Genomic DNA, 26,269 nt, shown 5'->3' on the forward strand with positions numbered 1-26,269 from the left:
AGCTGAGAGCTGTGTCTGCATCTGCTAGGCCTATCTCACACATTTTGTTTGAATAAATGCAATGGGCAAAAGAACCACTTCAACATTCCAAATGCAGAATTAAGAGACAGAAGCCTAGTGGGAGGCAAGTTCCCCTCTGGCTAATCCCTACTACTTTAGCCCATAGTGAGTGCTGTGTCTTTGGCTGCTCTTGGGGGTGGTCATGAGACAGTAAAAGGAGTCCCCCCTTCTGCATCTGCTCTAAGAACTTTATCAAGATTTGGACATTATATCACTCAACATTCTTTTGGGATTCAGTATCAAGGAAAAGTTTACCTTGAAGAACTGAGAAAGTTCTTTCATCACATAATAAAAACCATGTAACTCATGATTGTTTCCCTTTCTGCCTTTTTTTGTCAGGAATCTCACAGTCAACTAAAAAAATAACTTTTACACGTGATTATAATATATATGTTCATTGTAATTACCTGAAGAAAAGAAAAAAACATAAAGATGAAAACAAAAAAAAAAATCACTTCATGTCATCAGCTGTAGTCAATATTCTGGTGAATTTTATCCCCATATTTTTTTCTCAATTTTTTGTAAACATGGCTGAGATAATTTGATAGTTTTTAATCCTCTCTCTTCTAAATACTGTATTATAAGCATCTTTTCTTATTGTTACAAATTCACCCCGCAGATAATTTTAAAGGCTACATAATCTTCTGTCATGTGGCTGTACCACAGGTATTTAATCATCTACTTAATGATGGATCTTTAGACAATCTCAGGGCCAAATTCAATAATAAATCACAGTAATTTCATTATCCATCCTGGCTAGCAAATTTCCTTCTTTTCATGATTTTTAAATTGCTTTTATGTTTACAACCTTATTCTGTATGGCTTTGATTGTGAGACTCCTTACAATCCCAGTTGGAGTTGGGATATAAATAAAAATTTCCGAGGGCACAGGTAATCAAAGAGACTTAGGACCACATTGTTAGATCTAGTTTCACATGGTCTTTGGCTGCCAGTAAAGTGACTGAATGTTACCTGACTTGAAATGGTTGTGTAGAATGCCAAGGATAGCTGTAGAGGTGGAAGGCACACATCCCTCCTTGCTAGAAACCTCTGCGTTCCATCAAAGATGCTCATATAAATGGAATCAAATGATGCATCTCTCTAACTGGACTGCTTCTACGTGGGACACGAGGCAGGTTCAGAAGCGACCAAGTCATCTTTCAGCAAACCGTCATTTGAAGGTTTCAGACTACCCTGTCCGACTTCCAAAATGAGAATCACATTTTGAATCAAACGATCACCATAGAAAGTGATTTTTGAGTCTTCAACACACGAGTTGTTCCATAACTGTTCGCAAAACCTGAAGTACAAGGTAGCAGGAAAAATGAAGAGGTTGTCATGAGACAACCCGGAGGAAAAGGTCGTAAACCTGCAGGCTATCAGCAAGCACAAGTAGCTTTTATATTCACTCCTCATGCTATAAAAGGCCTATCCATTTTTTTTAAGTGACTAGGGGATTATGCTCCTCAAATATAATCGTACATAGTTGACGTACAGGAAAAATATGTAAGGAAGCTATCATGATGATGACGACAGAAAAAGTCATCTCTCACTCTAAACACGCCATTCCTCTGGCTGTTGATTGTTCTTTATGAAGTTAATATTTTGAGAGAAGGGGCTCTGGCCTCTAGCAGTCACCCCAGGATGTTGTTAAGGGCTCATTAACCAACCTCCGGAGCAAGATTGTGCAGTTACCATATGATGGGTATACTGCAGCAGTCACATACTAGAATAACCTGGATGATAGATCCTATTCTCTTTCTTCGGGAAAAAGAATGTGGTAGGCTGAGCAGACTTCTTTTCCTAATGTTAAGACAATTAAAAACAATAATTCTACAAGAAACAATAACAAAAAAAATTAAGAGACACTGAAGGCTACAACTCAGAAACCAATAAACTATCTCATTTAGCTTTGGTCTCTTAAAAAAGAGCAAACAATAATGCAAATATATAAGCTTGCTAAGTGTATTATTTGATTATAAAATGTTCCTATTCCATTTTTGACCTCCATACATTATTTTGATAAACAATTATAATAATTATTCATAACAATAATGGTGGGTTAAAAAAATCACCAACTTAACAGCACTCCAAGTAACCTGTACAAACACCTGTATCCCTGATCTAACAGAAGATGTATTTTCAGATATATTGACCTTTGTCAGACATCCAATTTAAGCATCTCCCAGTCCCTAAGGCACTGACAAGTGACAGGCTCACAGGGTGGCTGCAGAACTGCTCTCAGGTATGTGTTTCATGCCCGCTCAGGATTTTCTTCCAGCAGTGAAACAAATTAAATCTATGTGGGTAATTGTTTCCAGCATATATGGATATGTCTTAATTTGTCTTGATGATTTGGTCATGGGCTGGTGCCTCTGCTTTTATTCCAGGTCCCAGATGGCAATAAAAGGCTTCATAATAATGAGATTCTTGGCGGAAATATTTTAAACAAATACAGCCCCCGAAGCAGTCAGCCAGCTCCTCTCTGCTGGAGTACAACAACTCTCTTGTAGTTACTTTTAGGAAGAGCTTTGTTCCCCATCTCTCGAATCTACCTAGGTCCTACAGTTCTCTTGGATATATCAGAAGTGTATTCAAATCAACAGTCACACTTCTCCACCTCTCTAGAGTTACCACTCTAACTTTCTAGCCACCACTGATTGGGGGCAGCATTCACACTCAAATCCAGGTTCTCAACAATTTTTAACACAATGTTGAGGATGAGGGGTGGGTGACTGCCATAAAGGGAGGGAACATATGCAGGGAAACAGCCTAATATTTGAAAACCTTTATAACAGGAACATTACTGAACTTAACATGAATATAAAATGTCTGGATGGGTGGTCTAAACACCCCACCTGCCAGTAATAATGATAATTATAATAAAAATGAAAATGTTAATAGACACTGTGTATTGAGCAATGACAGCATGTTAAGTGCATCATCTCCTTTTATGCTTACTATATAACCCCATGAGCTAGGCCTTATTACTCCCATTTTACAGAGAAGGCTGTGGCTCAGAAAGGCTAAGTGACATTCCAAGGTCCTACAGCTGGTGAGTGGTAGAGCTGGATCCCAACCCAGGTTTGACCCCAAGGGCCAGATCTTAACCACTATGTCATACTGGGTCTATCCACGTGCTACAAAATTCTAGACCAGCACTGCCCGTAGAACTTCCTGTGATGATAGAAAGGTTCTTGGTTTGTGCTGTCCATTGCAGTAGCCCCAGCTACCCATGGCTAGTGAGCACTTGCAATGTGGCTAGTGTGACCGAGGAACTGATTTTAAATTCTGCTTAATTTTAATCGCAATATAAATAGCCACATGTGGCTAATGGCTACCATACTGGACATCAGCATAATCTCTAGACCTTACCAGAATGTCCAGCATTTAGTGGGTGCTCAGCAATGTTGAATGAATAAACTCAAGCTTAAATATGTTACAAAATTCAGTGCAGGGCTTCCCTGGTGGCACAGTGGTTAAGAATCCGCCTGCCAGTGCAGGGGACACAGGCTCGAGCCCTGGTCTGGAAAGACCCCCATGTGCTGCGGAGCAACTAAGCCTGTGCACCACAACTACTGAGCCCGTGTGCCACAACTACTGAAGCCCGCGCGCCTAGAGCCCGTGTTCCACAACAAGAGAAGCCATTGCAATGAGAAGCCCGCGCACCGCAACGAAGAGTAGCCCCCGCTCGCCGCAACTAGAGAAAGCCCGCGTGCAGAAACAAAGACCCAGCGCAGCCAAAAATAAATAAATAAATAAATGTATTAAAAAAAGAAATTCAGTGCAACCTGTACCTTGGTAGCACAGGGGCGGTGGAGAGGATGACGGTAAACCTGATCAGCCATCATCTCTTGATGTGCTTTTCCATCACCATGCTGACCATAGTGCTCTAAGGCCAGAGGCTTATTCTTTTCTGGATCCTCTGTGTGTTAAATAAGATGCTTTATGAATTTTGTATTCGATGCTTTCCATGTGACAGAAAAAACTGCACTTCTTATTGGTATTCCTCTCCTCACAAAGTGAGCCCATTTCAAAGATCCACTCCCATGTAAGAGATTAGGAACTTGGCAGGTAATCTTAAAAACCACTCATACAGGGCAGTTTGGTATGGTTCCCAGAGTGGCCAACAAAAATACTTTTCACCCATAACAGACCTCCATGTGAGAACATATTTAGCATCTTAGTGTTTTTCTTTTTTTTTCATTATTGTGTGCTCCACCCCACTCACCCCTCCTCCAGTCTGAGATATTTTTTCCTCATTGCCATCCCATGAAATTTTAATAGCACAAACTGTTCATCTGTTCACGTACTAAATGTATATAAGTGCTCTTTACATGAGAAGAGTAAGTCCCCCCCCCACCCTAGGAACCAGCTTTTGCTGCCTCGAGGCCATATTGCTCCTGTTGAGAACGTGTGGTCTAGCTCAATGGATGTTGTCCTGCAAATGGTAACTTAATCCAGACCTTGGACTCTGAAGACAGCGCTTTTCAAGTGCTCTCTTACATGTAGCTGGTGGCTACTGCAATGGACAGCAAAAATAGAGAACAATTCCATCATCACAGAAAGGTCTACTGGGCAGCGCTGGACTAGATTTTGTAGCACATGCATGGGGCTAGTATGAGACAGTGGTTGAGAATATGGCCGCCTTGATAAAGGAGAATGGGGAGCTATTTATGAGTACAGAGTTTCAGTTTGCAAGATGAAGAGTTCTGGAGATGAGTGGTGGTGATGGTTATGCAACAATGTGAATGTACTTAATGCCACTGAATTATACACTAAAAAATGGTTAAGATGGTAAAATTTAGGACTTCGCTAGCGGTCCAGTGGTTAAGACTCTGCACTTCCAAAGCAGGGGGTGCAGGTTCGATCCCTGGTCGAGGAACTAAGATGCCATATGCCACAGGACATGGCCAAAAAAAAAAAAAAAAAAAAAAAAGGTAAATTTTATGTTATGTGTACTTTAACCACAATTAAAAATAATTTTAAAAATTTAAAACTCTTACAGGTGAAACATCACCATAACATGGTGAGTTTTACTCTAAAGAGCCTCTGGATTCCTGGCTTTCAGGCCAGGCCTCATGCCTGGTGAAGTCTAGAGGACCGCCTCTCCTTACGGTCCACTCCCAAAACTCAATTCTTCTGGAAGCTAACACCTGCCCTTTAGCAACTGACAAATGAGAGGGAACTGTGCACTAATACACTGCAAAGCAGGTGCGACAGGATCTGCACAGAAATCAAAGGTAAGTGTTTGAAAGTTTATAGCAATTGAACAGAATTTTGTCTGTTGAATGTAATAATAAAAAATCGGGCAAGTGTTTTGTGTGTCTTTGTTTTTTATATCTTCTTCCTAGTAATTCATTTCTATTATAGTTTACAAAGATTATTGATCCATGCAGATTGGAAATTTAAAAAACTGGATCTTTCCCACCCACTTTAAAAACTGGATGCTCTGTAAAGCACTGGTGCAGAGACCTGGTACCATGGGCTTTCAGAGGAGCCAGAGGTGTCACCAGGCTGAGGTGACCAGAAGCAACTCGCAGCAGGCAGCATCAAGATGTGCCGGATTCTGACAAAGATTCTTTGCTTGGCCACACTTTAGTCAGGCTTCTGAACCTTCTCTTAGGCCCATCTGTGTACTTCCTTGCAAAATACAGTTTTAGCAAGAACCCTGCTAAGTCAGTTTAGCCAGAACCCCCTACCCTTGATATCATCCTAGACATCCGATCAGGTCTCTTAATCCTCTACCATCTCCCAGATGATGTCTGATTACTCTGGCCTGTCTTCAACATCAATCTTATTGGGTCAGTTTAGCCAGAATCCCCCTTACCCCTGATGTTTTCTCTTAATAATTATCCATCCCGTGGCCCCCACCCCCGTTGCTCCTTGGCTATAAATTCCCATTTCCATGCTCTATTCAGAGTTGAGCCCAGTCTCTCTCCTCCACTGCAGAATCTCATTGTAGTGGTCCCTACACTTGTCTTTATGGTCCTAGGTCAAGTCTGCCTTACCATCTTTAACAAGTATCACCGAATTTCTTTTCTTTAACAAGTCCAGTTACAAGTGAGTCCAGGATTGTCCTTTAAAAACAGGGATAGTTTTGAGGCTGAGCTGTGGCCTAGAAACAGAGGTAGTCCTTGGAATTTAGGGGCACCTGCTAGCTCTTTAAGAAACCACACGTGTTTTTTCACCTCCGGAGGAGGCTTGGATGAGCTGGGGTGCTGGCTCCTGACCAAAGCAGTAACAATCTACTAGAATTTTTTAATGAAAACACTGCAAAGGAAGCGTGGGCTAAACAATAGTATGTTTTAAAGATAAACAACTGAGGGCAAAAGACTCCTCTGAGAGCTCTCTGATTAAGCTACCACCCACCTGAGAACAAAATTTCGTGATGATCTCGCCCCACCTTGCCATTAAGGTATCAGAATTAACTGTTACTGGAAGATTTTTGGGTCTGGCGTCTGATGGTGCTTCACAATTATGAATGGACACATCATTCAAGAAACTCATTGCACTGGGGCATCCTCTTATCCAGAGGACTCCTGTCTCTCCATCACCAGCAGAGAGGCCACCGGCACATGGAGAAACAAGTATGGGCTTCGGTGGGACCCCCTGGGATCACATCTATAAAATGGAGGATTTTTTTTTTTTAATAAATTTATTTATTTTTGGTTGCGTTGGGTCTTTGTTGCTGTGCGCGGGCTTTCTCTAGTTGCGGCGAGTGGGGGTTACTCTTCGTTGCGTTGCGCAGGCTCCTTGTGGTGGCTTCTCTTGTTGTGGAGCACGGGCTCTAGGCACGTGGGCTTCAGTAGTTGCGGCACGCAGGCTCAGTAGTTGTGGCTCATGGGCTCTAGAGTGCAGGCTCAGTAGTTGTGCCACCCGGGCTTAGTTCCTCTGCGGCATGTGGGATCTTCCCAGACCAGGGCTCAAACCCGTGTCCCCTGCATTGGCAGGTGGATTTTTAACCGCTGCACCACCAGGGAAGTCCCTAAAATGGAGGTTTTAAATGCCTCTACCTCGTAAAGTGTAATTGTGAGGAGCAAAGTGAACAACCCCATCTTGTACAGCTGTTGTGAGGGTCAGAAACAGTACCTATAGCACACCTAGAACTTAAATTTTACTCAGTCAATAGCCTCCGTTATTATTGAATGAAACGATCAATATGAAATGTGTCACTGGGCACATGGAAGGCACTACACAAGTGTTAACTCGTTCGTTCCCTCACTCCTACCATAATCCTTCTGTATTCCTTCATCACATGGCCACTAAAGAGGTCTTTTTAAAACATAAATCAGGCCATTTCACATGCATGTATAAGCCTCTCGTTGCACTTAAGGTAAAATAGAAAACCTATGTATGGCTGCCTGCCCCCAGGCACCTCTTCCCAGGCTCTGGTCCCCAGGCAGCAGAAGGTTCCAGAATGGAGCCCGAGACTCTGCGTCAGTCCTAGGTGCTGCCCTTATGATCTGTGTAATCTTGGAAAATTGGCTGAATCTCTCTTCAATCTCCTGTTTCCTCATCTCTGAAGATAGAGAGGTAAGGTCCTACTTACTTTCATTGGGTTGCTATGAGGATAAAGAAATAAGTTCATTCCCCAGAGAAAACAAGGCTGGCTATGCTCTCACTTTGTTGATTCAGGGGGGCCTGGATTAATACTCCTGGGATGTTAAAAGGGGGAAAGAGAAAAGGCAGAGGGGAGCATGCAAAATATATTTCTGTGCACGCTTCACCTATGACATCTATTTTCCTTAGAGACATTAATACAAAGAACTGCCTTGAAATAGGTTCTATCACCTCCCAGACTATTCTGTGAAGTTAAAAAAAAAAAATGGTCCCCAGCAAATGAACTAAAGGCTCTCACTTGCAGCCTTTGTCAGCAGGTCCACATTTGATGTTCAAAACATCTGTCAAGAAGCAATGGGCTGGTCTCCTGGTTCTTCAGCAATCCAGGTGCTGTTTTAACTTTTTTTTTTTTTTTTTTAATATCATAGAGGACAGTGGTATTTGTAGTTGGGCCAATTTTTCAGAAGATTCAATGAGCTTTTATAGGAGGCTTCTTGTTCAATAAGCATTAAACACACCTCAGAGGATCTAAGGAGCTCAGCCGCTCTCTTCAAAGTCCGTGCTTTGACATCAGGATAACTAACAGCTCAGTGAGACTTTTTTGGCTTTCTACCGCAAGCTAATTATTACCGAGCTCTCTCTTTGCTTCTCCTTACCTTACAAAGCTGGTAGCTCAGGCATCTGGGTAGAGGCTGTTTGTATGCTGAGGAACTTAACATTGCTGGCAGAGCAAGCCTTTTCCTATTATTTTCATTTCCAGAATGAACGCATTGTGTGAACTCACCTGTGTGGGCTTGATTCTAATACTGACCCTGTAGCTTCTGATGCCAACGTTGGGACTGTCTAGAAACCTCTGATAGTATCAGACAAAAAAGAGTAAGTTAAAAAATTATATAGCTCTTCCAGGGCACTATGACATAGTATTATCATTATCCCTATTTTACAGTTGAGGACGCGTTAAGTAACTTGTTCAAGGTTTCACAGCTAGTAAATGGCAGAGCCAGGATGCAAACCCAGGCAGTCTGGCTCTTAACCAGTAGACTCTCCTGTTCCTCTGTGATTGATACTGACAAAGATTCTTTGCTTGACCCCACTTTAGTCAGGCTCCTGAACCTTCTCCTAGGCCTAACTGTGGACTTCACTGTAAAATCTAGTTTTAGCAAGAACCCTGCTAAATCAGTTTAACCAGAACCCCCATACCTCAATATCTGATCACTCTCCATATCTAATCAGGCTCCTCATTCTCCACCACCCCTCAGGGGATATCTGATTAACCTGGCCTGTCTTCAGCAAGAATCCTGTTAGAGGTCAGTTTAGGCAGAATCCCGCTTACCTCCGACGTTTCCTCACAGTAACCTTCCATCCACTGTTCTCACTACTCAGTTTCTTGGCTATCAACTCCCAGTGGCTCATGTTGTATTCATTTGGAGTTGAACCCACTCTCTTTCCTCCACTGCAAAATCCCATTGCAGTGGTACCTCTACCTACCATGATGGAATAAAGTCTGCCTTACCATCTTGGACTGTCACTGAATTTTCTTTTAAACAATACTTCCTCGCTTGTTCAGGGTGTTCCTTTGGAGATAATGACACAGGTGGGAGTCACTGCTCTAACTTGCTTCGCATGCCTACAGGCTCATGTCGACCTCCCAGGAAGGCGCACAAATCACATGAAGCCATGCCCTCAGCCTTCCATTCTCATGCCTCCTCCCCAGGTTTGCAGCATTCCAGTCCAAGTCTCACTGTCCTCCCAAGATGCCATGCCTTCTGCTATTTTCTTCTGCCTGGAATGCCTGCCTCACTTCATCTGATTCCTATCTCTTCTTCAAAACTCCACCCAATGTCCCTTCCCCGTCCTCATTCCCACAAAGCACTTATCACACAGCATTCCAATGTCGTTTCCCTTTCTTGAGGGACAGGACTTCTCTTTATATCTTGTATGCCCAGCACAGAGCCTGGGACATTGAAGATGAAATGAATGAATGAATGAATGTCGTTTCCCAGATCCATGTACTCCACAAAGGAGGTTCCTTAGAATCCTCGCATGATTTCTCACTCATTTTTTCTATTTTTTTAACAGGAGAAAAGTATACACATTTATTTAATACAAGTTTTACAGGACATGGAAGCCCTCATAAAGGATGAAGTCCCAAAGAAATGGCAAAACCTACTTGCTTTCACATTAGGTTGACAAAGAGAGGCAATTGAGGCAATTGTGGAAAAGTGACTCAAGTATATGAGGCTCACTCCTTGTTTTTTTTTTTTTTTTAAGAAACAAAACCAGGTTAACTCAGTTGAACAGAGCTGTGAACCAGTCTAGCAGCACTGGTTTAGGCAAAAGGAAAGCTCATTCAGGGTGGACTCTCTGGGTTTCACTATGTCAGGGACTGAAGCAGGGAACACTCTTGCTGCTTTTCTCTTTATTACTGTGGCCAGTGGCACATTCATTATGGGAACTCCATTCCTTATGTATACAATGTACCCCTTCCTTCTTTGGAGAAAACACGTTGTAGAAACCCAGTTAATATAATAAGTCCTCTGGCTTCAATAACTGTGTTCTAACACAACAAAAGTTTCTTGTTGGTCTTAGGGGAATGTTTAATCCATGTGTGCAAAGCTGTTTAGGCCATCTTATTTTCTTGGTTCCCAAACAAATCTGGGAAAAGAGAAAGGAGGCACTTCTTGAAATGCAGGCAGAGTCCAGTGGTTCCAGATGGTGCAAATGAGGTAAGATGTTCATTCTCAGCCTGTGTGATTCTAAGCTCCAGCAGTAAGTTTTAAATTTATAATCCATCTTGAAGTGGCAATTTTCGTAGAGACTAAACTATATAGAAAAGCCACCAATGTTTCAAGAAAAGCATGCATACTTTCCCCCATAGATGAAGTTGATATTGGATGCTCTTAGTTACCTAATAGCAAGCTGTACAGCCAAGTGATATGTGAGTCTTCAACTCTTGTACCTTCTGGCCAACAAGGGGACTCATGGACTTGCGTGGCTAGCAGAAGACCTGGGATCCATGACCAGGTGGATGGTAGGAACTTCAGCCTCTCACAGGGTTAGTTTGTTTTCACACAGTTAACCAGTGTTTTCTGAATTAAACTGAACCTGTTTCAGGGAGGCATATGCCATGATTCTTTCCACTGGAGGGTGTGGGACAGCTTCCCGGTACACAGCCGATTATGAGTAAATGAATACGTATCCTTAAAAAAAATGCCCTCCCCAGCCTAGACGATCCCAGTATGTCACCACCTGCAAAGTCTGAATTTAAAAATAGGGATCTTGGGCTTCCCTGGTGGCACAGTGGTTAAGAATCCGCCTGCCCGTGCAGGAGACACTGGTTCAAGCCCTAGTCTGGGAAGATCCCACATGCTGCAGAGCAGCTAAGCCTGTGCGCCACAATTACTGAGCCTGCACTCTAGAGCCTGCGAGCCACAACTACTGAGCCCACGTGCCTAGAGCCCGTGCTCCGCAACAAGAGAAGCCACCGCAGTAAGCCTGCGCACTGCAACGAAGAGTAGCCCCCGCTCACCGCAACTAGAGAAAGCCCTTGCGCGGCAACAAAGACCCAACGCATACAAAAATAAAATAAATTTTAAAAAAAATTAAACAAAAATAAAAATAGGAGTCTCCAAATACCTTGATACTTCACTTTATCTGCTCCATCCTTCATTCTTGTGTGTCTTCACTTCTTATAAGTAGTATCTGCTTGGTGTGTTGGTTTGTCACTCAGATTCCATCTCAATTAGACTGTATCTTGAGAGTTAGAATCTAGTCTTAAATTTATCTCGCCAGAGGTCAGCTGCCAGCTGGTCTCCTATGATTTCTGTAAATAAACATTTTATTGGCAACGCAGCCAGGCCCAATCATTTACATATTACTGACTGCTGCCCTTCTGTGATAACCAGTTGGATAGTTGGGTAGGGACAGTATGGCTCAAAAGCCTAAAATATTCACTATCTGGCCCTTTACAATAAAAGCTTCCAGATCCCTGCTTGAAAGGAAACCTACTCACACATATATTCTAATAAATACTGTTTATATCTAAGCCTTAATAAATACTGGCTGTTGCTTAATAAATACTGTTTAAATCAAAGCCTTCGTTAAACCAGTAATGGAAAACCTTTGCCCCTGGAGGTGCGATCAAATGGTTGTCATTGCAGCTTCTGCATCAGGGGAGTAAGACAGCATTCTGGAAAGATGCTCAGGGAATTTCTTGGAGCAGGCGCCAAAGAGCTGTTCCATTCCTGTGCTGGAGGCTCCAGTCATTATAATTTGTATATTAAAGAAAATGTGACCTGAATTTAAACTCACTGGCTGATAAGAATGGGCCAGGATTTTCCAGAGCCACAATTCTCAGGCATGGCCAAAAGCCATTTCCCCTGCTATTTCCCTGGTGGTGTGATATAAATACAGCTTACAGACCCTAACGTTAACAGAGACTAAGCACTGATATTCTGCACATGGCACACGTGTGTCCCTCAGGATGTAAATTAAGGGTAGGATTCTGTTAGTGCCTACACTATCCGCCTCTGAAAATGCCTTGAGATTATGTCTATTGTGCCTCCTCTCTCTCTTTTTTTTTAAATTAATTTATTTTATTTTATTTTTTATTTTTGGCTGCATTGCATCTTCGTTGCTGTGTGCCGGCTTTCTCTAGTTGCAGCGAGCAGGGGGCTACTCTTCTTTGCTGTGTGCAGGCTTCTCATTGCGATGGTTTCTCTTGCTGCGGAGCACAGGCTCTAGGTGCATGGGCTTCGGTAGTTGTGGCACATGGGCTCAGTAGTTGTGGTTTGCGGGCTCTAGAGCACAGGCTCAGTAGTTGTGGCGCACTGGCTTAGTTGCTCCGTGGCATGTGGGATCTTCCCGGACCAGGGCTCAAACACATGTCCCCTGCATTGGCAGGTGGATTCTTAACCACTGTGCCACCAGAGAAGTCCTTCTTTTTTCTGTTTTAAAGCAAATTCCAGACATTATGTCATTTCATCCCTACATAATTCCACACACTTTTGATAAAAGAGCATTTTCTTACGTAACTAAATGCCATTATCACCGCTAACAAAATTATCAACAATTTCTTGATACCATCTCATAACCATTGTATATTCAAATTCCCCTGATTAATGTGACATCTGATCCTCATCATCACATAAAGAGATATTCTTCCTGTTAAAACAGCTATGAAGTAAGTAGTTTTACAGCAGCAGAGGCTTTGATGGCAGAGGTTTTTTTCCTACGTGTTATGCAAGATTATGCATAAGCACAGATCATTAGTCTTAGGTCTCAGTTTTGCTTGTCTCTACCACTAATTTATGCATCCTTAGGGCACTCACTCAACTCTCCCCCACTTCCAACATGTATTCTCCTTTGTCCTAATAAATGTATAAAATAAGCTCTTGACCTGCTGGATTTATAAAGGCTTTCAAAACTTGAAAACTGTTCTTCCTGTGTATTTTCCATAGCCATCTTCTGCTTTACTCTCCTGGTTCTGTGCTGGGTGGGGAGGCTGAGGACCACTGCAGCGTTTGGGGGAAGGACCACACACCAGGTGAAGGTGGTGCTGAGCTGCAGGAACAGGGAGCAGAGCTGGGGAGGAGAGTGGGAGGGAAACTACCAGAGGGAAGGCTGGAGGAGCACAGAGCAGATCCATCCTACTTTCTTCTTCTGGAAGGAAGGAAGGAAGGAAGGGAGCGAGGGAGGGAGGGAAGGAGGGAGGGAGGGAGGGAAGGGAGAGAGAGAGAGGAAGGAAGGGAAGGAAGAAAGAAAATACAAAACAAAACAAAAATAACGTGTGTTTGCCTTGAAAATGCAAAGAAAGCTCAGTGAATCACTTTTTCTTAGTATCAGGATCTAATCATTGTTAGCGATTTGGTTTTGATCCCAACTCTTAAAATGTATATACATTTTAATAAAATTTGGATTGTACACAATATCTTGTTGTTTAATTTGTTTTATCCTTCTACTTTATATTGTATCAGGAACATTTCCACCTTCATTAACTATGTTTCCAAAACAAAGTGTTTAATAGTTGCAAAGAATCCTAACTTACAGGTATAACATACATTTAGACAGCTTATAATTTATCACCATTATTAAAAAAATGTTACCATGAACATCCTTGTACCTAAATCTTTGAACATATCTCTGTTTATTTCTTTGCGGTAAATTCATCAAAGTAGAAATCAGAACGTGCTCCAAACTGCCCCCAGAAAGTTTGTTCCAATTATACAGTAACTGAAAGTGAATGAATGAGCCCATTTCCCCATAACCTTGCCTTCATATTGTTATTATTTTTTCCTTTTAATCTGACAATTTAAAACACAAATATAGCATCATCGTTTCCATTCTGCTTTGTTCGTGTCCCTTGAATCTTTGATCATTTTATCACTTTATGTCAAAAGAATGGGTAGTTGTTCTGATTTCTAACTCCTGTTTAACTGCTGGGGATTTGGTGAAGGAAAATTGTAGAAATTTCCAGACCTGTGCTATACCTTCAAAAAGCAGCTAGGCTATGTGAATGGAATGCTGAGGGTTGCAAATTATTTTCCTAGATTATTTGCAAGGCTGAGCTAGCACCCAAAACAGCCAGACTGCAAAAATCTCACTAGTTATTGAATACCAAGAGCAGTATATATTTTCAAACATCCTACAACTAGTCCATAGACGTAAGTATCAATCACTAAGTAGTTTATGAACTTCGTGCAATCACATGTAAAATACAGTATATATGTACAATTGTGAACACTTTTCTTGGGAGAGAGTCCAAAGCTTTCATCATGTTCTCAAAGGAGCCTAAGAAGAGATTAAGACTCTTCAATATGGAGAAAATTCTAAGGGGCTGTAATGGCAGTGTCTACAGGGAAAGGCAGGTAATGTAAATGAGTGAAGTAGATGAGGTATTAGGCAACAGGGAGTGGTGGGGACTGTGGCATCCTCAAATGCATTTGCTCCAAGTAAACAGAGTAGCTGTTTCTCAGCTCCAAACCACTGTTGGTGTGTGGGAACATGGCTCCAATGTTTCCTGATCTTATTTTTTTACAGAGGAAGCCAGAAATCTGGATGCTTACATGAAGTCTTCCAAATTTTAAATGCTTACAATCACTTCTACAAATAAACAAACATTATATGGTACAAATGGCTGGTCTGCTGATTTGGCCCTCTGGCTGCAGGGCCTAAAAGAAGCCAGTCATTTCAAAACATAATTATACTCTCTTTAGGTCTGTAATAGGCCAAGAACACCAACACCCAAGGGACTCTAGTCTGATTGGAGTTTGGCACTTCAAAAGGTCAATGGCCAAATCCACAGCTCAAGCAATGCATTGCTGAACGCAGAAGATCCTGACACCCACCCTCCCTTAACCCAGCCAATGTCCAGTACTCTACATAGATCAGTCCTAGGCCTCTTTAGTGGCAGTAGAGAAAAATGTTCTAGAAGAGGCCATGTCGAGAACCCTAATTGCCTGGTTGTATAAAACCATGATTTTCAAGCTGGCAACACTAGTGATTGCCACATTTTACCTACTGCCAGAATGAAGATAAGGACAAGAAACTATGGAATGCACAGAGAAGCTTACCATACCCAGACAAATGACATTTTTGTAAGCGCAATTAATCTCTATCTACATCAAGGCGCTTGTTCTTTAAAGAGACCCTGCAATATAATGATCTATAAGGAAAAAATCATTTCCAAATTCAACTGCATCACAAGTTCAGATTTAAGAAAACCAGGTTTTTAAAACATGGTGCCAAGCCATCATTAAACCTTTTCCACAGCATGTGACTGCTGGTCCCCTGGGCAAATTTCCAAGGCAAGTATGTAGCAAGTTCTGAGTTCTGTGGAGAAGTGGATGTGAGTGAGAAGAGGGGACAGAGGACTCTGCAGGCTGCCTCTGACAGGGTAGGGGGCAGGACAGATGCAGCTGAGAAACAAACGAGTAAACTACTGAAAACATGATCAATACTGACAACCACATTTTCCCTGAGGACACTGGCTGACATCTCATTGACCAAATATGCCTTTTTTTTTCCTTCCTCATAAGACGTTATATGGCTGGTCAAATGAAGATCTGAGCTGCGGTGGACAGTGCTACAGGCAGAGCAATGCCACAAAGCAATGCCACTTTGTGAATAATGAAATATTTCACTCAAGCAAATATACACTTTCCAAGTGAGGGGTGTTTTGTGTGTGTGTGTTTGTGTGTGTGTGTGATGCATCAAGTGCGTTTTGACTTTTTCCATAATAAGAAAAGAACAACTCAGGTGATGGGATGGCTCCTTAAATAATCATGGAGAATGTCAGTTTTCTCAAGGTACCTGTAATCATGCTGGATATAATTAATGGTAAAACGATGAGTTTCAGCATTCTCATTAGAATTTCTCCAGGAAAGGAAAAGTAGAATTTCTCCAGGTTAGAGAGCTTGCTGTATTCTCGAACCAAAACGCCTATGGCAATCCCTAAGAAAAACAAGAATTGGAAAGAAGAAAGGAACAACATTGAGTTCTTCTGTATAAATTTCTACGGAAAAATACCACCCCCAGTGCAAATTTTAGTGGCAAGAAAAACAATTTTGATGATCTCCCATGAGTCTGTAAATGTTAAGACTTAAAAAACAAATCACATTTTAAAAGGTAAAGAGTACAAGTACACGTTATTCAGCAAATCTGGAAAAAGTATAGTTCGTGTGAAAGCTTTTGTTTTCATTTCTTTTCTTCCCCTTCAATTATATTTATTATCATGACAAAACATCTAAGAATACTGTGAGAAGGAAAAAAAAGTTCATCTTAGTCAACCCAATATAACTATTGTTTTTACACACCACTTTTATTCTGTCTACCTATAGATATTTTACATATTTTATAGTTTACATATCAGTTTGTATTTTTCTCATATTATTTTAATAATAACTTTAGAAATACGCTTCTCTTTTTTAATTGAAGTATAGTTGATTTATAATGTTGTGTTAGTTTCAGGTGTAGAGCAGTGATTCAGTTATATATATATATATATATATATATATATATATATATATATTCTTTTTCAGATTCTCTTTTTCCCTTATAGATTATTACAAGACATTGAGTATAGTTCCCTGTGCTATACCGTAGGTCATTGTTGGTTATCTATTTTATATATAGCAAGGAAATGTTCCATATCAAGAAACATACATTCTCTGAAAGCTTGCCTTAATGTTAATATGAACTTCTTCACTTGTGATGACTTTGACAACTAAAAATCACAAATTCTATCAATAAATATTTCTTCTTTATCCTCTTCCAAATGGTTCTAATAACATCTAATTGGCTTACTCCCCCCCATCCCCAGGAACCCTCACTCCCTACTACCTTTTATTAACCGAGAAAGAAATTGGGTTGGGATGACTCACACATCTTTTTTTTCTTCATCAACCTCTGATGGATGACATGCTAATTGGGAGTAAAATGACTAGAGGACAGGAAGATTCAAGGAGGATATCACTGGATATGTTAATTCACAAATTCAAATAATTAGTATGTGAAAACTTAGAGTTATTTGGGTACAGTTAAGAATGCTAGGGCAAATGAAAAGAGATGTGAATTATAATCAATACTAGAGTTTTCATTTCAATTCTGGTATACTTCTCATGCCCACTAGTAGACCAAATAGATGAACCACATAAGATACATTTGTGTAGTAACCTTATCTTTAGCTTACTTTTATTTTCCTGCATTAGCAGGTGGATTCTTAACCACTGCGCCACCAGGGAAGCCTTGGATATGGGTTTTTATGGGAGACATAAAAGAGTCACCACGAGGAATCATTTAAAAGCAATCAAAGGTGACAAGCACAATGAATAGGTTACTATATTTAGTAATGAAAGCTTGATAGAAAGCTTTTTTGTGGCTCAAGGGCTTAGTTGCTCCGTGGCATGTGGGATCTTCCCCGACCAGGGCTTGAACCCATGTCGCCTGCATTGGCAGGCGGATTCTTAACCACTGCACCACCAGGGAAGTCCACCATTCTTAATTATAGAGTTGAAATATATTTTAATGATTTTTCACAGTTTACATCAAAGGTTGTAAATGTCCAAGGCCAGAAGTCCGGGCAGAAGTGCGAGAAACAGGCCTGAGGGGCCTGTGGTGGTCCTGACAGCTCCAGCCAAGCAGTGTCACATGGAAGTGAGGGTCCAGGGTGGCCTCATCTTCTGAATTTTTTACAGAGAAACTAAGAATCTGGGTCATTGTGTGAAACCACTCAATTTTTAAATGTTAATGAAAGCTTAAAAACAATTGTTAAGCTCTGTGAGGTCACACTAAATACTTCTGCAAGCCAACTTCCTGTTGAGCTGTCATCTTTTATTCTGGTTTTCCCACTGAAGACAGTATAGGAACATGATAAAACACGAGAGGGAAAGCTGCTGTGTTCAAAAGAAAGCAAACGCCACAGGGACCAGGAAATGATCATGATGACCTCATACAGCCTCCCATGTTTTTGAGTGAATCCTGCAAGTGTTATCTAACTTCTTGCACATAACACAGGAAGAGAGGCCAAAGAGAGGATGCTGCCCCTGCCATCGAGAACCTACATTCTAGGAGGCAGGACAGGACATGCACAATAATGATAGTCAGAAGCGCTTGCGAGTCTACAGAGGAGGCCACCCCAGAGTCTGTAGGAATTCAAGACTTTTTTGAAATTCCCATTAGGCTAGATTAAGAAAGGGAGAGGTTCAGATGCACCTTCCATAATAGAATAGGAATTCAAAAGGCAGGTATTACTGAAGAAGAAGGAAAGTGGGGGAAACACCCAAAGACAGAGGAGTCAGGGGAAGAAGAAACACTTATCAAGTGCCTCTGTCCTAAGCACCTTTACAGTCATCTAATCTAACAGCCTTTATTCTACAATGTACAGTTGTCCCTGCATTACTTTAACCACAGGGGAGTGATTCCAGGAGCCCCTGCATATACCAAAATCCAAGGATGCGCAAGTACCTTATATAAAATCATGTAGCACAATGAATACATACAAGAAAGGTTAGAAAACTTGCCCATGGTCACATGGCCAGACTTGAGACCAGGTCTGTCAGACCCCAAAGTGCAGCTCCTTCCATGAAGAGGTTACAAGGATGTGTTTGGCCAGTGGTTTGGCTGGTGCTCGAGGCGTGGTTTAGAGAACTGAGACAGAAACCTAAGTTGGGGCACACCATGAAAGGCCTAGAATGCCAGCGAGGAGAATTTATACTTCCCTAAGCATAGGTCCCTTCCGATAACTGGGTCATTGTGCAGATTGAACAAGAGAAACCATGTGTTACACTATAACGTAATATACCAAGATTAGCTATTAGTAGAGATAATGAGAAGCCATTGAACATGTTTGCATAGGGGTGGGCCTGGACTGGAGATAAAGCTGGCTGAGGTATGTAGGGGCTGAGATATGTAGGAAACTGTCCAAATGTTCAGGCCATTCAGGGTAGGTGTACAGTGGTGTCTTTAGAAGGATGCCTGGGGTGAAGGGCTCAGCTCTGAAGTCAGACACATCTGATTTGGAACCTGGCTCTTTTGTGGAATCGCAAGTCACTTCCTTTTTCCTTGTGGCAACTCCAAAGAGGAACCAGGCTAGCCCTAGTACCAGAGCGGTTCTCTCAAAGGATCTGGAACTGAAGGCCAGTCACAGGGACGTGGCTTGAATTCAGAAAACACATTTTTAGGTGGCTGAAGAGAAGTGACTTTCCTAACAACTTGCTCAAGTAATCTTTCAGTTCAGGGAAAACACCTGACTGGAAGGAGGGAGGAGGATCTAATTCCTTGCCCCATATACTGAAAATGTACAGGACAGAAGCAATCAGAATGCTGTGCTTCCTGCACGCACTGCCTGGCCTTCCAGGAAGGGCAGGAGATTCTGACAGTAGCAGCCTGGTGGGAGAGGGGGAGAGGATGCTCAACGTGGGTCCAAGAGTCCATTCTGGCTGAAAAGATAACTCTTTGCCAAGAGGATGCTAGGACCCACAGAAAGAATTCTCAGACTGCAACATCCTACGAGTAAAACCGGATGGATGTCTGGAGGAACCTAGCCAGGCTGAGTAAGCTCTCCATCTCCCCACCTCTGGACATTCCCCTCCACACTGATACTGGTGTTTGCCAAGGAGTTTGTATTCTGACCTCTTCATGGGCTGTCCACTCTCCCAGGGTAATCCCATCTGCTCTTATAGATTCAGTTTCCACTTCTATCTCCTGCCTCATTCTGTCTCCCAAGTTCCAGGTCTTCAGGCAATCTCTACCTAGATATATATAACTCAACATGGGACCCAACATACTAAAAATAAACCTATCTTTCCTTCTCCCAGAAGACTTCTGACTTTTTCTCCTGGGTTAGCTGGTGGTTTTAAAATAGGTCCACACATTATTTGACACTCTTCCCATCAGGAGATGGAGTCTCTGTCCCCTTCCCTTAAACCTGGGTAGGTCTTTGTAATGGCCTTAATAAAGAAGATACAGCAGAAATGAGCCTGCATGGAGTCTGAGGCTAGCTTAGAAAAGGGGTGGCTTTTGATGGTTTCTCTTCTTGGGACACTCACTTTGAAGCCCTGAGGTACCATGTAAAAAGTCCAGCTACCCTGAAGCTGCCCTGCTGGAGAGACCACATGGGAGAGCGAGTGAGTGAGTGACAGAGAGAGAGAACAGCTGTCTGAGTCTTCCAGGCAGTAAACACGTGAGTGATGGCCCTTCAGTTGACTCCAGCCCAGCCACCATATCCCTGCAATCACAAAAGTGACCTCAAGTAAGAATTGTTTAGCTGAGCCCAAATAATTCTCAGAACGACGAGGGATAATAATATGATTGCTATTTTAATCCACTAACTTTGGAAGTAATTAGTTACACAGAAATAGATACCTGGGAGTTCCCTGGTGGTGCAGTGGCTAAGACTCCGAGCTCCCAATGCAGGGGGCCCGGGTTCGATCCCTGGTCAGGGAACTAGGTCCCACATGCATGCTGCAACTAAGAGTTCGCATTCCACAACCAAGGAGGCTCCCTGCCGCAACTAAGATCCAGCGCAACCAAATTAATTAATTGGCTTATTAATTTAAAAAAAGAAATAGATACCTGGAAGAGTTCCCTATCTTCCTAAATTGTGTTGTCACTGCAGACATTTTTTGAGGGCTGTGTAGACTATGGTCAGGTACTGTTCTAAGCATAATTAACTCTGACTGATCTTCACAACTCTGTGAGGTGACTTCATTTTCAGGTGAGAGACTGAGGCACAAGGAAGTAAAGTAGCTTGCCCAAGGTCCACAGGAAATAAGTTACACAGCTGAGATACCGAAGCAGTCTGGGTCTAAAGTGGTACACTTTGGGGACATTCTAGACAACTCTGCATCCCATCCCAGGCCCACATCGAACAGCCACCGAGTTCTGCTGATTCTACTGTCTAAACAGCTCTCCAATCTGTCTCTCTCCCTTCCATCCTCACTGCCACCACCTTGGTTCAGGTCGGCCTCATTTCTCACTAAGACTATTTCATCAACTTCCTAACACTCTCTCTGCTTCTGGTCTTGTCTCTTCCAGTGCATCCTCCAAATCAAAGCCAGAACGATCTTTCTGAGATGCAAATCTGGCTGAGTTACTTTCCTGCTTAAAGCCCTTTCAATGGTTTCCCATCACGGGGTGGCATGCAAGCTCCTTGGTCCGCCCTAACCCCAGCCCCGCCCCAGTGCCCAGGTCTCTGAGCCTGTGCACATAGGCCCTCTGCTTTCCGACTTTACTTGTTTACCATTTCAGCAACTTCAAAACTCAGCTCAAGGGACTTCCCTGGTGGCGCAGTGGTTAAAAATCCACCTGCCAATGCAGGGGACACAGGTTCGAGCCCTGGTCTGTGAAGATCCCACATGCTGCAGAGCAACTAAGCCCGTGCACCACAACTACTGAGCCTGCCCTCTAGAGCCTGCGAGCCACAACTACTGAGTCCATGTGCCACAACTACTGAGCCTGGCGCAACCAAATTAATTAATTGGCTTATTAATTTAAAAAAAGAAATAGATACCTGGAAGAGTTCCCTATCTTCCTAAATTGTGTTGTCACTGCAGACATTTTTTGAGGGCTGTGTAGACTATGTTTTCAGCCAAAACTACTGAAGCTGGCGTGGCTAGAGTCCGTGCTCCGCAACAAGAGAAGCCACCGCAGAGAAGCCGGCGCACCGCAACGAAGAGTGGCCCCCATTCACAGTAACTAGAGAAAGCCCTCAAGCAACAAAGACCTAACGCAGCCAAAAATAAATAAATAAATAAATTTATTTAAAAAGACAAAAACAAAAACACCTCAGCTCAAGGGTGTTTGGAAAGCCTTCCCAACCTCCTCCATGTGACATGTGTCCAAGTAACAAGGCAGGCCCTGGCTGGCCCTGCAGGTGTGGAGTTAAGAAGATCCCTTATCTTCCACGCCCTAAAATACCAAAAACAATTAGATCAGATATCCTCCGTAGGAGGGCAGCATCAGTCCACTGGAGGCTTCGCTCTTCACAGGAATGAAAAGACACCAGAAAGAAGGAATTCCTCACACCATTTAAACATAGAACACCTCCTGAAACACTGGGCCTGTCTGTACCAGCCAGACTCTTAAGGTGTGTGTGTGTATGTTTAAGTGTATTTATCATACAGTAAGACTGAACTTTAGTGCACAGTCCTATGATTTTTAACATGTGTTAAAATTCTTACAACCACCGTCAAAATTAGGATATGAAAAGAGAATAGTTCTATCACCCCTAAGAACTCCCTTATGCTATACCTTTACAGTGATACACACACACACACACCCTGTCCCTAACCTCTGGCAACCTCTGATTTGTTCTCCACCACTATGTTTTTTTCTTTTTGAGAATGTCTTGTACATAGAATCATACTCTACGTAGCCTTTTAATACTGGTTACTTTCACTAAGTATGATGCACTTGAGATTCATCCATGTTTTCTGCATATCAATAATATGTTCCTTCTTCTTGATGAATGGATCACCTCTTATAGGTGGACAGTATTTATTTTTTCATTCACTGAAGGACATCTGGGTTGCTTCCTGTTTTGGGTGATTATGACTAGAGCTGCTATAAACATCTGTGTATAAGTTTTTGTGTGAACATAAGTTGTTCTCTTTCTAGGTATACACCCAGGAGTAGGACTGCTGGGTCATATGGTAAGTGTATATTTAACTTCTAAGAAACTGCCAAACTGTTTTCTAGAGTGGTTGTACCATTTTACATCCTCACCAGCAAGGTTTAAGAGGACCAGTTGCTCCACATCTTCATCAGCACTCAGTACTGGATTTTTTTATTTTAGTCATTCTAATAAGCATGTAGTGGCATCTTGTGTTTTTTCGTAATTTATCCTTATTTTATTGAGATTTAATTGACATACAGCACTATATAAGTTTAAGGTGCACAGCACAGCGATTTGACTTACATACATTGAGATGATGACCACAAGAAGTTTACTGAACATCCAGCATCTCACATAGATACAAAATTAAATAAACAGAAAAAAATTTTTTTCCTTGTCTCATTGTGGTTTTAAGTTACATTTCCCTAATGGCTAATAATGCTGAACATCTTTTTGTGTGTTTACTTGACAACCTCTTTGGTGAAGTGACTTTTTAAAGTTGGATTATTTGTTTTCTCATTATTGAGTTTTGAAAGTTCTTATTATGTTCTGGATACAAGTTCAGACATGTTGGCTATGTGATCTGCAATTATTTTTTCCTAGTATGTAAGATTCTTCAGTCTCTTTCCCCCACCCAGCTTTATTGAAATACAACTGACAATTAAAAATTGCATACATTTAAGGTGTACAACTTTATGATTTGTTGTGTTCATTCTCTTAACAGTGTCTTTCATAGAACAAAGGTTCTTTTTTTTAATAAAGTCTAATTTATCAATTTTTTCTTTTATGAATTCTATTTGGTCATAATATCTAAGAACTCTTTGCCTAACTCTATGTTACAAAGACTCTGAAAATTTTCTTTTTTACTCTTCTTCTAGATCTATGATCCGTTTTGAGTTAATTTTGTATAAAATATGATGTTTAGGTAGAGGTTCTTTTCTTTTTTTTTTTTTGCATACGAATGTCTAGCTGTTCCAATACCATTTGCTGAAAAGACTTACTTTCTTCTTTGAACGGCTTTTGCATCTTTGTCAAAAATCTGGAATCTCTATTCTATTTTATTGACTTATGTGCCTATCCCTTCACCAGTATTACAAAGTCTTGATTACTGTCATCTGTGATTCTTCCAACTGTCTTCTTCTTCTTCCAAATTGTTTGTTATTCCTTTGCCTTTCCATATAAAGTTTAGAATCAGTTTGTCTGATACATCTACAAAAAATACTTCCAGGATTTTGACTAGAATTGCATTAAAACTATAAGCCAATTTGAGAAGAACTGACATCATCATTATGATGTATCTTCCAATCTACTAACAGGTATGACTGTTTATTTAGGTCTGGAATTTCTTTCATCAGTGTTCTGTAATTTTCAACTATAGATCCTATTCATACATCTTGTTAGATATATACCTGATCTTTTACTTTTTGGAGCTATTTTAAATAATATTTTAAAATTTCCATTTCCAGTCTTACATTATTAGTATATAGAAATAACAAATGCTTTTTTGGGAATTAATCTTGTATCTTGCAACCTTGCTAAACCACTTACCAGTTTTAGGAGTTATTCTGTAGATTCCTTGGGATTTTCTATGTAGAAAACCGTGCCATCTGTGAACAGGGTAAGTTTTATTTCTCTCTAATCTATGTTCATTATTTCTTTTTCTTGCTGTATTGCACTGGATCAGGCTTCCAGTGAGATACTGAATAGAAGTGGTAAGAGTGGACATCCTTGCATTATTCCTGATTTTAAGGGGAGAGCATTCAGACTTTCATCACTAAATATGACACTAGCAATAGGCTGGGTTTTTGGGGTTCGGGGGGTTGTTTTTTTTAAATTCTTAAGAGTTTAAAGCAAAAATTCAATTGTGGTCCTTGCTTAATTTTCCTTCCCCTCCCTCAGGCTTTAAAGTAGTTTCTGTCTTAATTATTTTCAAAGTATGTGTTTATTATCTAAACAACTTCAAATGTTTCTGTAATGCTATGAATTCAATAAAGCTTAGCAATGAGTATACACCAAGTGCATTCAGGAAACAGTTCAGGAGCACAACAGATAAAAGGCAAAACATTTGCTGTAACTGCCACCCAATGTCCATTGTCTCTGCTGTTAATAGCATATCTCCCAACTCTCAATCTGTTTCAGGTCCAGCTCAAGTTATAACTAATTCAGAAGTTAGGGGAAGAGGGTGGGATGAAGGAGTGACTTTGGCCTGGCCCATCAGATAATCTCGTTTCCCTAGTACCAAGACTGATTATGGAATGGTCATTGACCCAATTAGGACTGAGTGAAACTCAGGCCAAGGCCCCAGAGTCTTGTTTGAACAGAGAGACATTTTCTCTTTTCTGCTGGGTATGAAGCAGGGATATGGAAACCTTGAACTGTGCTGGCAGCTATCTCACCACCAGTGGGAGTGTCTTACCTGAGAGTGAAAATAACACAAGAGTGCAAAGACTATACGTAAAGAGAGAATAGGACAGAATGATATTTTTGAACCCCTGAATTCAGCTGTACTTGAAACCACTCACCATTTCTGGGCTCTTAAATTCTCTGAGCCATAAATTCTATGCCGACCCCCCACATTTCTGGCTTAAGCCTGTTCAACTGGGATTTTCTGTCACTTCCAATTAGAAGAGTGGGGAGAGTGAAAGTGTCACTGATATTCTGGGTGCCCCCTCGATCAACCACGCTGGCCCTCTTTGCATGAAAGAAAAGCTGGTTGATGTGAGGGCAAGGCCTTCTAGCTGTGGAAGCCATGGGGATGGGCCTGTGGGATAGGGCAAGGTAGGAGAATGGTCATGCTGGTACATGGTTACAGACGATACAGGAGTCATTATACCACTTACTTCTCAAAATGCCCATAGCAGAGGCCTCCAGTATTACCAGACACCATCAGACTAACTTCTCTACCATCATTCGTAGAACTTGATAATGGTGTCCCAAGAAAACCTCTTAGCATGGCATTCAATGCCATGTGGCTCTGTGCCCGTTATTCTCCCTTTGCCCTTTAGGTTTACCTTCTGTCCTTTTCTGCCCCGCTTTGTGTCCCGGGAGAGTGATCTCTACCAATTGTGTAACCTGGGGTTCCTTGCCCTCTGGCTTTAGCTGGGTTTAGCCAAGGAGAAGCACTAACTGTGGATCTTAGGACAGAGAGAGAAAAGTTGGGGTATATGTTGTCTTCATTCCTTCCCTGTCCTGCCATGGTTCTGGTAGTGGCTATGTTCCTCTGTGGCCATACAGGTCCTATCAAGCAGCTCCTCTGTCGCAGCCCAGCCCCCAATGGACTGTGATAACACTGTCCCCCCTTCCCTGGACCATTCCGGCACAGGAGAGTTAACAGCTTCCCACAGTTACTAGCCCTGGGTGCCTCACCATCCCTTAACCCCACCTAACTCTGTAAGTAGTCCCTTGATTACAGTCTGTTCAGTTATATACTTCTGAGTGAGTGGATCATCTGTTTTCTGCCAGGTCTGCCCTAGCTGATATAGGCCCTCACATCTTCACCATCATTGATCTTATCATGTCCGGTCACAATAAACT

At 41.7% G+C, this 26,269-nt stretch overlaps 1 protein-coding gene across 1 annotated transcript in view; it reads right to left on the reverse strand.

Annotated features, from left to right (window-relative positions):
- SLC1A1 (solute carrier family 1 member 1) overlaps positions 1 to 26,269 on the reverse strand; it is a 61,184-nt gene that overhangs the window by 20,586 nt on the left and 14,329 nt on the right. The window contains exon 2 of the mRNA XM_029201552.1: positions 15,934 to 16,074. Within this exon, the coding sequence (XP_029057385.1) occupies positions 15,934 to 16,074 (141 nt within the window). The remainder of the gene's footprint in view (positions 1 to 15,933; positions 16,075 to 26,269) is intronic.

The sequence above is a fragment of the Monodon monoceros genome, unplaced genomic scaffold (genome assembly GCF_005190385.1).
Source record: "Monodon monoceros isolate NGI ecotype Baffin Bay Population unplaced genomic scaffold, NGI_Narwhal_1 Super_Scaffold_5, whole genome shotgun sequence".
NCBI classification, from domain to species: domain Eukaryota; kingdom Metazoa; phylum Chordata; class Mammalia; order Artiodactyla; family Monodontidae; genus Monodon; species Monodon monoceros.